The sequence below is a fragment of the Cotesia glomerata genome, linkage group LG8, assembly GCF_020080835.1.
Source record: "Cotesia glomerata isolate CgM1 linkage group LG8, MPM_Cglom_v2.3, whole genome shotgun sequence".
Lineage (NCBI taxonomy): Eukaryota > Metazoa > Arthropoda > Insecta > Hymenoptera > Braconidae > Cotesia > Cotesia glomerata.
This window is the reverse complement of record NC_058165.1, coordinates 15,834,983-15,850,328: the sequence shown is the minus strand read 5'-3', so window position 1 is coordinate 15,850,328 and position 15,346 is coordinate 15,834,983. Positions and strand designations below refer to the sequence as shown.

General features: G+C 26.3%; 1 protein-coding gene across 1 annotated transcript; it reads left to right on the top strand.

Moving 5' to 3' along the window:
- The first annotated feature begins 5,923 nt into the window (after window positions 1-5,923).
- LOC123270593 (SH3 domain-binding protein 5 homolog) lies at window positions 5,924-14,092 on the top strand. Its single transcript, XM_044736720.1, has 6 exons — window positions 5,924-6,251; window positions 7,636-7,698; window positions 8,096-8,233; window positions 9,555-9,716; window positions 9,810-10,268; window positions 13,178-14,092. The coding sequence occupies exons 1-6, from the start codon at window positions 6,204-6,206 to the stop codon at window positions 13,820-13,822; spliced, it is 1,515 nt and encodes a 504-aa protein (XP_044592655.1). The 5' UTR covers window positions 5,924-6,203; the 3' UTR covers window positions 13,823-14,092.
- Window positions 14,093-15,346: the final 1,254 nt, after the last annotated feature.

Here is a 15,346-nt window from a genome sequence, read left to right as displayed (position 1 = left end):
ATAAAATAATCAATTTGGCATAGCATGTAGCGATCGACGTGGTATTTGTTGTTAAGAGCTGATTAGTTTTTGGAATTGATCGATAAAAGCCATTCAAAAGTTATTTCAAAAAAATCAAATTTAAAAAAATTTTTTCTCGTAGTTTTTTTGAGATTTCTCAAAATATACTGTGGGGGTCATATCTTCCACCCACTCCTGGGTAATTTAATTATTATTACTTATAATTTTTTATTATTATTATTAATAAATTGTTATAATTATTTAATTATTATTATTTATAATTATTAATATTATTTCATTAATATTATTATATTATTTAATTAGTATCAATTATGTTTATTAATATTATTTCATGATTATTATTATTCATTAGTAATAGTTAATTAATATAGTTATTATTTAAGTTGAAGATTTTCTACAACCATAAATTATACCGGATTATAATTTACTTGGTGATGCCAAACAACTGATAGAGTCTTGTCTGCTACAAGAACATTTTGGGAAATTTTATTTTATTGTAATTGTATTGCAAGTAGTAAAATCCACATTTGCAGCTGGCGAGACCCTAATAAAATTTATTGTACTAAGATTAAAAATATGTAAAATTTGTTTGTAAGAAGCTTAAGGGTTTTTCTCTCTCTCTCTCTCTCTCTCTTTTAACTAAAATACTTCTACTTCTATAATGTTTATGTACCTTGAGAATCTATAATATTTATGTACCTTGAGAATCTATCCCGTACATGTACTTACTTATATCAATTTTCCATACTTACGTACAACTACGTACTCCTGCCCTTAATATTTTCTCTATACTTCCATCGAGTACCTCCTACCTCTGAAGAGGTCGGAGACCGAGATGGACAGTTTGAGAAATTCAGTTCGACCGAGTGACCCCTAAGCTTCATACCGCATTTTTAGCAACATCGTACACGCGTGTAAATTTAAGTTCTTTAAATAAAGTATTGTAAGAATATCTCCGTGCACTTCACTTAAATAATCAACGCCCTTACTTCCCAAAATACCGGTTATAATTGTATTCAAAATTTAAGTTCAGTCAAGCCCTTATTGACTATACTAAATACCCCCTTTTAAACAGAAACTTTCTTGAACAGCTAAATAATAAAATTGCATATTTAAAAAATAATGAACGAGGCATTAGATAAATAATAGTTTAAGCTGTTACGTCCGGTATTTTCTTTTCTTTTAATTTTTTTATTATTTTATTTTAAAATAATTTTTTGTTATTTCATATTTTTTTGGGTTTTACCCTTTTTCTCAAGCCAGACGTTCATAAAAATAATCCGAAAGTCAACGTCGGGTCACGTAAATTTAATATTTTAAGTGCCCTTAAAATTTTGTAAAGGAGATAATGAGTTTATTATGTACAAAAGTAAAACTCCTATAATGTAATTCTAATGACACTGCAGTCTAAGTCCTTGCGATAGCGGGTCATTTACAAAAAGATAGAAGATATGAAATAATAAAATAGTTGTTAAACTTATCTTAGAAAATAAGTTTATGTTAAAGTTTAGACAAATCAATCAATCAACATTTTGAAGTAAATTAAATATCAAATAATTAATATTTAATAAGCAATAAAAATAATAACAAAACTTATTTTAGAAAGTAAGTTAGGTAAAATTTTAATGAACAAATCAATCAACATTTTAAAGTAAACTAAATATTGAACAATGAATATTTAAGAAATAACAAGTAAAATTATTGTTTTTATATTTGAACACGTAGTCAAGTATATTTTAAATTACCACGTACATGTCAAAGTAGATAGGATCCAAACGACACGTTTAGGAAAAGGCTAAAGAGAGGATAGAGCCCCAAGAAAATAAGCATCTAATTCGGTACTGTTTTCCTCCAAATAGTAAAAATTGGAAGACCTCCAAATGTACACATTGTAGAAAAATGTACATAAAAAAGTATATTTGGTGGGGAGCAGTAAATTTCAAATAAGTACATAACATTTTGATTTCAAATAAAACACAGTGTAACAAATAACAAATTCAAAGTAAACAAAAATTAAATTCATTAAACAAATTAAATTTTCAACTGAATAAAAATTAATAATAATTGACGTATAAATAGTGACAAAAGTAATTAATATAAGTAACCACGTGTGTAGACGAAACAACCAGGTATTATGTATCTTTTGTAAGTCTCCGACGTGAAGTTTAAATGTTAATTCATTATTAAATAAAATATTGTATAAACTTAAATTTGTGTTCAATATACATTAAATAATTTTAATCAAATTTTATTAATAAAGCCTGTCCCTCTAATCTTCTGGGTTCCCGGTCTATTGGTTGAAACATACCAGGACCAAAATAAATTTAATCCGTTTTTGTCTAATCTGGACATAACAAAGCGAACGATGAGTATACAGTAAAAAATTTTTCGTCATTGTGTAAAGTGTAAAAATTTTTGTGTAGAATATTACACTTCAGTGTGTAGAATTTCACATTCTCATGTGTTGATTTAACACACTAAAATGTTGAATTAACATTAGTTTGTGTAAAAACAGTCAGTAACACAAATATTTGTGTTAAATTTGACGAAAATTTTTTTACTGTGTATAAAAATTTCAAATAAGAAATAATAAATCAATTTTGAACACTTATCTAAGGAATATGTTACTAAAAGTAAGACAAATTATCGTGTGTCCAAGATATTTGAATAGAAATTTCGCTTATTTAATAAATGTAAACTTATAATAATTCATGGAATTCCATTTACTTTTCAATATCCGTACAATGGAGGATTCTCTCAATTCTCTCAATGAAGGAACTCTCTCACTTTGACTAATTGCCGCATAAGAGAGGGTGTAAAACAGGTATATGATTTTTAAAATGTAGATTACATATTTCGACCCTCAGGTCAAAACTACAGCTGTGTCGCCAGCCTTCACCGTAAGAAACTCTTCGTCCATCCGACTCATCACACAGGTAGCCTCATGCAATAAATTAAATATGCATTGCTATACTTAACTACTATTGACAATGACAAGCAATATAGAATCATTGAATTGCTATTGGCCCTAACGAAGCATCCTCTCCATGGAATTTGTCTATACAAGATAGAGAATCATTCTGAGTTGAAAATCATTTCTCATCGAAATTTTGTCTTGTGAACATCAAAACTTCAAAAAATCCAAGTTTGGTTCAGTGGTTTTCAATCGGTAATAAATTTGTGAATCAATAAGTAAAAGAGTTTAATTTTTGTCAACCAAAATCAAATACTGTTGCTGTTGAAGTATTTTACTTATTATATAAAGCTGGTTAAACTCAGTATTTAACACAAACAGTGTAAAGCAAACATCAATATCTACGTTTGGGTAAAAAGATTTTGTGGTTTTCAAAAGACGAAAATTGCAACTCAATTACCATGGCCACTATTAACAATTTAGTTTATGATATTGTAAAAGGAGATGTAAAAACCGTTACGAAAATATTAAAGGTGTTGAAGTCCAGCAAAAATTATGAAACGTGCAGTGATGATTTAATATCATTAGCAATCAATAAGAACCAATTAGTAATTGCAAAATTGCTGATCGAACATAGTGCAACTACAAAAAAAAATATGGATAACTTCCTAACAACCTCGTTATTTCACGCCATTCGACGCAAGAATTTGAAAAAAGTGAAAACTCTTGTGACATTGGGTGCAAACGTGAATTCGAAATCAAAATCGGGTATGACTCCACTTATGACAGCTGCAGAACAAAACAATTTAAAAATATTATCATTTGTTTTGGAACAAAAGCCCAGTGTAAGCGATGTTGACGATTCGGGAAATACTGCTTTGCACTATGTATTTAATTATGTGAATAAAGAAGATCGATCAAGGTATTCTTATTCCTATACTTCGGAGGGTAACGACAATGAAAGAATTATGTTGTTACATAAAGCTGGAGCTGATGTAAGCGCTAAATGCTCGTTTAAAAACCATCCACATTTAACAACAATTCTGGATTTGGCAGTCTACGTGGGATCCAACGCAGCAGTTACTTATCTTCTCTACAATACTCCTGTGGGTTTTAAGCAGATAGACTATTCCAAAATAGAACTAGCTGCTTTTGACGAAAACGCCGTCGACGTGGATCTACGGACCAGCGCAGAGTACGTCGAGATGCTAAAAACATTAAGTTCAAGTCTTCAATTTACTTTAGCATTATACATAATCAATCGGCACGAAATAGGCATTTATGCAACTGAAAATACTCTTCAGAAAGTTCATGGCTTTCTGAGAAAGGAGGAAGAGAAAAATTCAAGATTATTTAGATACTATCGTGAGAAAACGAAATTCATGATAGAAAGTCGTCAATTCCTGGAAGGCAAAAAAATGGGATTAAACGGAATCTCATATTGGAAGTTCATCACCGGGAACCGAGAAGACTTAGTGAAGCTTCTTTTAAATAATGATTTTCTGTCTACACCATTATTGAAGGAGCTGGAAGAAATATGTGCGGATCATCGATTTTTTTGGTATCGAGAACCATTAATGGCCAACATTTCATACGCAATTGGGAAAAGCAACGCTCTTAGAAAAGTTATTAATGAAATCAGCGATCTGTTTAGTGCAGTGTTACCCTATGACTGCTGTGAATTTATTGTTTATTCAATGACAAATGATGAATTGAAGAGTTTTATAAAAAGTCTTCAGCCAACTAACATTTCAGATTTCGATTTTTAATATTAAAATGTAAATTGAACTTATCATTCTATATTTTAATTGAACTTTATCATTTTCAACCATCGCCAATATCTTTAATTATTCAATAGTTTCAAATTAAACAAAATCACAACAGATCAGTGGAATAGGCCTACCGCCAGGAAAACCACAAAAAAAAACGCGCTAAGTACACTACCTCAAAGGTGGCGTGGAAACGTGTACATATTATGACGATTACAACTCTTTCAACTTTTTGAATCGTTATATCTCAAAAACGGTGGCTCTTAGAAAAAAAATATTTAGACATTTTTATAGATAATTATTTGATCTACAATTTTTGTCTGGGCTAATTTTATAATAAAACTTACCGTTGCTGAAAATAGCGAAAAACCCGTTTTTGTGACCTTTGACCCTAAGTAAATTTTTTCCAGGTGTCGGATCGATCAGGACTTTTCACATTTCATTTATAATAGTGTTTTGAACAATCATACCTATCTACTAAGAATTTATATTTTTGACCCTAGATCGTATATTCTTTAAAATTTCCGTCAAAAAAATTTAGTACGTTAAATTGTTTTTTTTATCAAATTCTGAAATAAAAAAAATTCTTATCTGGAAATAATTTTTGATTTTTATCAGTGTAAATTTACATTTCATCAAAAATTAATGCAAAACAATGAAAAGAAAAAATTTCACAATTAGAAGATTTAAAAAATTGTACATGCAATTTTCTTAAATATTTTTTTACTTTAAAAATTTTTAAACGTCGGTTAATTTTAGTATTATAAAAATCACTTCTGAAAACAATACCTCAATTTTCTTTATCTAAATGATTTTATCATATTTTTTAGACAAAAATACGACAATTTTTTTAAATTATGAAGAAATTTTTTATAAAAAGTACTCTAATTAATTTTAATAATAAAGTTATTAACAAAGTTAGCCGAAATTTTTAATTTTTAAATTTTGCTTAATTTATTAAATTAGAACTAAAAAATATTTTTTTTTTAATTGCTCTTACAATTTTTCAAATTTTTTACAAATTTTTGTTTTTGTTATATTTTTTTCAATAAAAAAAAATTATAAAAATTTTTAGATGTCGGCTAATTTAATTTTCATGCCATTTTTTTATTATAAATGATTCAACAATCCCAAAAAAAATTAAACAACAAAACTTTGGCGGTCTTTCGAAACTCCCGCCAACTAGCGGGAATAAACGCAAGTACTCCTGAAATTCCAAATATGGCGGAGATTGACGCGTGCTGTCCGCCCGAGCACTTGTAAATAAAAATAAAAAAATAACCATTTAGAAATACAAATACCCCATGCAGGTACAATAATAATCTAAGCTCAAGTAACTTCCTGTTAATGATTGTTTACATAACACCAGTATCTGTAGTGTGTGCGGTAAATAATCAACAGTCAACAATAGTTGGTTCTGTACAATGGATTTATTGCATCTAACTATCAGAACTGAATAATGAGTTATTATTTTAATTGTCGAAAAAAATAACTCGAGAATGGCGGATGTTGACGACGCGGACGCTCCTCTAGATCCCAGGATTCAGGTAATTTTTTACATTTTGTTACTGTCATCTTTTTCTAAATGTCACTTTTGTAATTATCAATCTTTATTTATTTATTTATTATACTAACGTCACTTTTTTAGTGATCCGACAGTCAGTTAGGTTACTTATTGCTATTTTAGTTATTTTCAGATGAAATTTGTGACACCTGACACCGACCAGTACCACGTCCTACTTATAAATTTTTGTTTTATTTTATTAATTAAATTATTATTTGTCATAGTAATTCTTGTGCGTTGATAAACAAATTTCTGGTGATTCATATATACGTAATACTTTTGTTGTTATTACTCATTACTCATAACTATTGTTAATGTTTTGTTCTAGTCATGTTATATTTTATTCTTTATAGTTTGTTCTTATTTTATTATTTTAATTATTGACAATCGGAGTAATTTTTATTAAAATTAATTTAGGAGATATTTGATAATTTTAATAACATTTTTTACAAATAAGTTATGACAAAAAAAATGACGTAGAAATTTTAAAAAATTAAAAATGCAAATTTTTTAAAATAATTTTTCGGAACAAATTTGTTTTTTAAATGAAATTAAAAAATTTTCAAGTCATTTTTTTTATATTAAAATTTCAAAATTATTAATAATGCTTTCTTAAAAGACCAGACAATTTTAAAAATTTTTTTCGCTTATTAAATTAATATGAAAAATAAAATCACGGAAGAAATTTTAAAGTTATGGAAAATTCATATTATTTTATTTAAATTATTATAAAATAAAAATTATAATAATAATATTTGTTTTTTGTAACAAATGGAGCGATCATTCTGGGGGTGCTTGTTTTTCAGGAAAATTTTATGAAAATTAATTTAGCCGATATTTGATTATTTTAAGAATTTTTTTGTCAAATAAATTATGGCAAAAAAATGACACGTAGAAATTAAAAAAAAATTAAATATGCAATTTTTTTAACAATAATTTTTTGGATCAAATTTGTTTGTTAGATAAAATTAAAAAATGGTCAAGTGATTACTAACTTTAATGTCATAAAATTGTGGGTGTGATACAATTATTATTATTATTTTTATTTTATAATAATTTTAATAAAATAATATGAATTTTTCATAACTAAAATTTTTTCCGGGTCTACCTTTTCCGGTCTATTTTTTCGAATTACCGAAAAATTTGAGTAATAATAATTCATATGTAAAATTAAAGAAATTAAAAGTGCAAATTTTTTAAATATTTTTCTTTTTTATTATAATTAATTAATAAAAATTGTAAAATTTTTACGTAGAATTCTTTTGGTCTTAATATTTTTTCTTAAAATAAAATTATTTAATGTTTGAACCTAATATTTTAAAAAATTATAATTCAAAATAATTCATTAAAAAACATTTTTTTTACAGATTGAATTGGAAAATTTGAATAGTGCGACTGATGATATCAACAAACTTGAGATTGAACTTGATGTAAGTATAATTGCTCATCTTTTAATTTTCATTAACTACTTTATAATTGATAATAATAATAATGATAAGATTAGTTATCTAATAGATGTTTTTTTTTTAATTTTAGTCGGTCAATGTTAAAGAATTACTTTATCATAATAAATTATGGAAAAATTAGTTATTTAACTGGCTTGATAATTATATATTTTATCTTCTGTCAGTCATCAAACTTTAAAATTAATTTTATAAAATTAAAAACCCTTCAAATTTTCAAAACATGATGTTTAATAATAAAACCCAATTTATAAATATTACTTTATAAAATATAATTTAGTTTCTTTAAAATTATTCAATTCGATTTTATTTAAATTTAACAATTTAGTCGCTATAATAATTAATATTATTGTTATCATTACAGGAAGCAAACAGTACATTCAAACAACTTCTTTCGGAGTCAACGAAGCAATTAGAAGAATTTGTAAATAAATTAGGGCACAGTTGTATTGAAAAAGCCCGATGTTATTACGAAGCTAGTGAAGTTGCTCGTCAAGCACAAGTAACATTTCTTTTTAAATTAATTATTATTGTAAAAAAAAAAAAAAAACTATAACTAGGTGCGTTAATATTTTCGAACAAAATATCCAAAAAAAAAATGCACAATGATTTTTTTTTTTAACAATTTTTTCACTTGTCATGTCAATTATTTATAATTGAAAATTGTGTAAAAAAAAACACAATTATAATTTATCTTTATCAAGAGAAATATCAAAATATAAAAAATGATTTATAAAATTTAAAAAAAAAAAACATTTTTAAAATATCATGATAAATCTATATTTTATTTACTCTAAAATTATCAATAAATTTTTTATCAAAAAAATTTATTGGTTTATTTAAAAATGATTTATTAATTAAAAAATAATATTCAACTAGCAATCTTGCAGTCAATTTGTGGCTGCCGTGACTTGTAAACTATAAATAAATAAAATTTTGCATTATTCAATAATGACTTTTGTGAAATTGCACTGTACTTTCTTAACTATTGACGTTTTTAAATATATAAGCTCATCCCGATGTTACACTCAGCAAGAGCTTTTATTTGAGTACCCACATGCATTTTTGATATATTTTTCATATGTACATATATATAGAAAATATAAATATATAAAATATATGAAAAATCGATGTGGGTACTCAAATGAAAAGTCTCAATGAGTGTAATCTCGGGGTGAGCTTATATCTTTAAAAATGTCGATAGTTCACAAGATACAAGGTCATTTTTTAATTATCTATCTAGAGATAGAGAATTTTTAAATGCAGCCTAAATACTTATAATTATAAATTGACTATCGGTGAGAATGATATGAAACCTTGAAAAAGCACAAATTCAAGTCGACCTTTGCAATAACACTAAATTTCACTTTAAAAAATCAATTTTATCATGTGACTATCTTGGACCCAAAATTTTTCTTATTTTCTTACACTGAAAAAAAAAAAATTCTTGACTGGAGTGTACTTGGTTCAAGAAAATATTGAGGAAAGTTGAAAATTTCTTGAATTGTCAGTTTCTTTAGCCAAGAAAATTTTTTCTTGCTCTAAAATAACTTTCGTTATCCTATTTTGTCTAGCTAGCATTATTAACACGTATCATTAAAACATATAATTTTTATAAAAAAAAAAAAAAAAAAAAAAAAAAAATTATCAAAATAATTAATTTAATACTCTACAAAAAAAATTAATTTAATTTTTTATAAAAAAAAAATTAATTTAGTATTTTATAATGAAACATAATTTTATTAAAAAAAATATTTATTTATTTATAAAAAAAAAAAACATTAAATTCTTTATAAAAAAAATTAATACCAATAAATTTACAGATCCAATGTCAACATCAAGCACATTTATATCAACGTGCAAGTGAAATTCATGCAGCAGCTAAAGAAACGGTCGCGTTAGCTGAAGCGAGATTTATATCACACAGGCACGAGTGGAATTTCGATCAAGCATGGCAGGATATGTTGAATCACGCGACTATAAAAGTAAACAATTATTAATATTGTTTATTAAAAAAATTATTTTTGTTTCTGAAAATTTATATTGAAAAAAAATGAATAATGAAATTATGAAAAAAGGTAATGGACGCAGAAAATCAAAAAGCCGAGTGTGGAAGAGAGCACCACCGTAAAGCAGTTTTGTTCCACGACGCAGACAAAAAAGCCCAACAGCTGGAAGAGAAGTACCGGCGTGCGATAATAAAAGCTCGCCCGTACTTTGAGGTCCGTGCAAACTGCGAGCAGAAACTGGCGCAACAAAAGGAAAAGGTTCAGTGCTTGGAGAAGGCGGTGAAGGAGGCGAAGCGAGCGTACGCGGAGAGCTTTCAAGCCTTGGAGAAAATAAGCAACGAAATACACCAGCAGAGGAGGGAGCTCTCCATAATGGTTAATGGTCCACGCGAACCGGGTGTCGGCGCGGAATTAATTACGCCCGACGGCAGCTTGGATTACAAAGACGAATTGAATAGAGTTACTGCCGGTAGATTAGATTCGCTCACCAGCGAGACTGATTCCGATGAGCGGGCGCGTGATATCGAGGTAACTTTTTTATTTTTATTAATATTTTACGTGCTGGACGATGAATTTAGAACAAGTAGTAGTAATCTGACTGGGCTATAAGATTAATTGGTTGTGTAATGTGATATTTAAGGGATGTACGTACTTGGAATTTTTTAAAAATTATCTTTTTTATACTGGAAATTATATATTTTAAAATATACACGAAATATTCAATATATATATAATATTTAATTAAGGTAAAGTACCCAGTACTTGAACACTTATAAAAATGGGACCAGTACTTAAACAAACTTTTCAAATTGTTGTAATACAAAATCCGTAAATTTATTATGAGTAATAAGTATGCGCATATTATAATTATTCAATGATACAGGAATTGATTCCTGTAAGTTTTTTTAATTATAAATCAAAAAATAAAGGCCATTCGGCAGCTAAAATGAGAATAGATATCATGATGAATAAAAAAAATACTATTAGGGTTGCATACAAAAAAAATGAATTTCTGTTACATTAAACAACAATGACGTCAAAACTAATGCAAAAGTAAAATTTCATTAAATTTGTCTGAGAAAGTAGGTAATTTTTGGCCTAGACTGATAATAAGGTACGCAAATTAAAGTTTATTAAATAAGCTTTCAGGTGCAATTTACAGAAATTTGATAGGATATCGCGTTTAATTATTATTGCACGGAAATGCGATAAAAGTGAAAATTTTTACGATTTTTGAAAATTTTTGAATTGCTATTATTCCTAAACTATTTAATTTGAAGAAATAAATAAGTATGCAAATTGAAGCTTATTAAATAAGCTTTCAGATGCAATTTGCAGAAATCCGATAGGATATCACGTTCAATTGTTATTGCACGGAAATACAGAAAAAATTTTTTGCGATTTTTGAAAATTTTTGAATTGCTCTCATATCTCAACTAGTTATAATTGATAGATTTGGCTCATCTTAGAACTTAACTTTAGAAGCCATCCTAAAAATAAGTATGTTACGTTTTATTAAGATCCGTATAGAATTGAGGGAGTTAAACAAGAGATAATGCCGATTATATCGTATATATATAAATACATACATATATAAACTTTTGAACCATATGCATTTTCTGAATCCGCTTGACGAGTTGGTCGAAATATAGCAAAATTTTTCAAAAGTTCCGTCATGAGAACCAATGCAATAGTTAGATTTCTATGAAATCTACTAACAATTATATTTTTGTTAACTTAAAAGTTGACATGTCGAGAATAGCCGATAGATGCTATTTTTTTCATGAAAAAGGTACTAAACCGTAAACCGAACAATCAGTAAAAAAACGATATATCATCATTTTAAGTAAAAAAAAATTGTACCACCCAATGAAATAGTCTTTTCTAAATAATACATATTTTTTGCAAAGACATAAACTATAATTTTTATATTAAATTTTATCGTCTAACTATACCTCCAAATTTTCAAAGCGGTACCCAGAACTTGAACAAGCTGGGGCCGTTTAATTTTAACAGCACTCTTCCTTCTAATAGGTTTATAGACTAGTGATCAGCATCGTGATTTGTATTAGTTACTGCAAATTAAAAAAGTTTTATAGCTAAAAATTAGTGTAGTTAATAATTATTGAACGTTTTGAATTGAGTTTTTTTGATTTATAATTAAAAATTTGCTTCGTCATTCATAAAAAATGTAATTAAAAAATTCAATACAAATATTTCTCATTTTTAAATGAACATATTAAATATTCACAGTATTATTTTTAATATTAATCAATAATATGTTATAATTCTTTTGATATTTCAATAAAAGGTTGAAAATTTTTGGTGTCCCTATTGCCATATATTTTATTAGTTCAACTTCTGCTCCCAGAGTGTTCAACTTCTGCGGTTTGTCGAAATTGATTGTTCAAGTACTACTCCTTTCATAGTCTATCTTAAAAACGTTGTCAAAATATAAATATTCAATTATTTATGTTATTTTGCGCTTCCATCAATTCAAAATTGTTTATATTTTCATGAAAATCACTAATTTGAACTAATAATTCTATTTTATTTATTAAAAGTAGAAATTTTTATTTATTAAAAGTAGACATTTTTATTTATTAAAAGTAGGGTCAAATACGTTTTACTTTAAAACCTGTTCAACTACTGGATACTTTACCTTATATATAATTATTTTCAAAGTTGCAAAGAACTTTTTTGTTTTTTTGAGTTTCGATGATTCAAACTGGAGATATCAGTTTGAGTTGAAATTCAGGCCGAAAGGTGAGAGATAGGGAAAAATTGATGAGCTTTTTTGGTAGAGATTTAAATTTCCTACAAAAAAGGTATCATTTTTTCGTATCTTGAATATTTAACCCAGAAGTTTGATTTTAATATTTTAAACTTTCTAAACACGTGATCTAATCAAGGATGACTTTTAAAATTTTAATTTGAAATTCTGGCCAAATGATAAGAGATAGAAGACAATTGATAAGGACCTTTTCGCTAGATAGTAAAATTTTCTAGAAAAAAGGTTTCTTATATCCGGCTTCGCCCCGGACCCCGCTGTTAATTTTCGCATGAGAAATTTTTGTCGAGATAAATTATTACGGATTACAGTGTTGGAATAAACACATTACCGATGATCCATTATTGTCTAATATATTATTGTAGGATTAATTTTGGCAAAAATTAAATATGATGTTGATAAATATTTAACTGATAATTAATTACTGAGAAATTATGACCTAAGAAATTTTGCCTTGATAAATAAGCGACCATAACCTTTTTTTTGTATCTTTATTATTTAGTCCAGAATTTGAAAATTTTATTATTTCATATTGCTCTTTTTACAACATAAATTTTTCTGTGTGTATAATAAAATTATTTTTAAATTAAATTACCTATAAAATTTTTTTAAATAATTAACTTATAATAATTGTGATTAATTTTAGGACGTCAATGAGTTGAAAGACCGGATGGAAAATCTGTCAGCACGATCAGTGGACGGCAGCGAGTCGACATCAAGCCAGTGGGAGCTGGAACTACAATCCGTACTAGCAATAAATAATTACTCAAAATCGTTAACTAGTAGTCCGGTTAACGCATATAGTTTCAATAATAAAAAAGACAATCTTAGTAGTAATAATAATAATAATAATAATAATAACGATATTAATGAACCAACCGAATCGATCAACGAATTGTCAGATAATCAAAATAACTTAGACAATAACGCAAATGGTCTAAACAATGAATCTAAGGACAATGTGCCAAGTAATGTCTTTACTAATAATTCTGACGTCAGTTCAACGAGAGAATCCGAAAAAGATTCTCATGTCCAAGCTCAATTTGTTGAAAGTCCAAAAAAGAGAGAACCGACTTGTAAAATTTCAAGTGTTAAAGAACTGCCACTGCTTTCGATCTTCAACAGGTCTAGTTCTCTGAGAATGTCCAGAGATCGCAGTTGCAGTATGGTTAATTTGGACGATAAAAATAATATTAAATCCATACTTGACAATACTGATTTGAAAAATATACAAGCGGTTAGTGTAGAAAGATTAGCTTGTGCTCGTAATATTTTAATGTCTGATAAATAAGTCTATTTATTGCAATACGTCGATTGATTAGTCGAAAATTTTTACACTTAAAATACGGATTGTTTTTATATACAGTGACTATTTATTAATTAGTTTATTATTGTTGTGCATTGCAAATGCTCAAAATATACCGTTGAAAACGCTTAAGAGCGTATGGAAAAAATTTTTTTTTGGGAATCGAAGTAATTATGTTCTAAAAGTATAATGCTGACAAGAATTTTTTTCTCTATTCTGATAGAAGGATTTTTTAATATTCAATAAGTATCATTAACTGTTAATTAACAAAATTTTTAAAACTTATTAAATTTAATAAATATTTATTAACAGTTAAAAATTATTTATTAAAAAAGATTCATTAACTGTTAATAAATATACTTTTCTTCCGAAAATATTTATTGATAGTTAAAAAATGTTTAGTTTTATTTAAAAAATTGCAAAATTTTTTCCAAATTAATAATTAATAGTTGATAAATTCTTTTATCAGTATGTTTAAAAATTAATTTAACAATTAAAAATGAATTAGTTTAAAATTAGTTCAAAAAATCTTCGCTAGGTGGCTACAATTCTCACAGTTACAAATTATAAACTTTGGGTATTTAAATTGACAAAAAAAAATTTTAGAGTTCTAGGGTTCAAGTCCTAGACAAGTCATTTTTTTTATTTCTATATGTAATGATAGAAGAATTTTTTAATATTTAATAAGCATTATTAACTGTTAATTAACAATTTTTTAAAATTAAATAATTTATTAACAGTCAAAAATTATTTATTAACGAAAATTCATTAACTGTTAATGAATATATTTTACTTCCAAAAAATATTTATTTATATTTAAAAAATGTTTAGTTTTATTTAAAAAATCAAAAAATTTTTTTCAAATAAATTAATTAATTAATAGTTGATAAATTCTTCCATTAGTGTAGTAAAAAAAAAAAATTATTATTTTTGTCACACTAATTTATTTTTAGAACATTATTATTTTGATTCTCAAATAAAAAAAGAAATTTTTTATATGCCCTTACAGCATCTGTAAAGCGATATGGTAGAAAATTTTCAAAAAAAAAAACGGCCATTTATGGATTTAATTAAAAATTCTCAATAAGTAGATGAAAAACTAGTCGAGTTGTAGTAATAAACTGTATAATTGCCATTTGATACTCGTAATTAATACTAGTAATACTAGTAATACGAGTAATTAATGAATTATTTAAATTTAAATGTACAATTGAATATGTTAGGAGTGTTAATTATAAATAGTTTTTTTATTACAACTAAAGTATAAAATTTTATATAAAAAAAAAATTTTATTAATGTTGATCAATTGAAAACCAATAGTTAAAAATTTACCAACTTGATGTGTTTAATAATTATTGAAGTTAATTGTTAATTATCTTGCCAATCAAACAAACAGTAACTAAGATTAATAATTAATTATTAATCTTGGAAGCATATTATATATTGTAAAAATTTTATTTATTTTTCCCGCTAGCGCATTTTTTATTTTTTCACTTTTTATTAATCAAA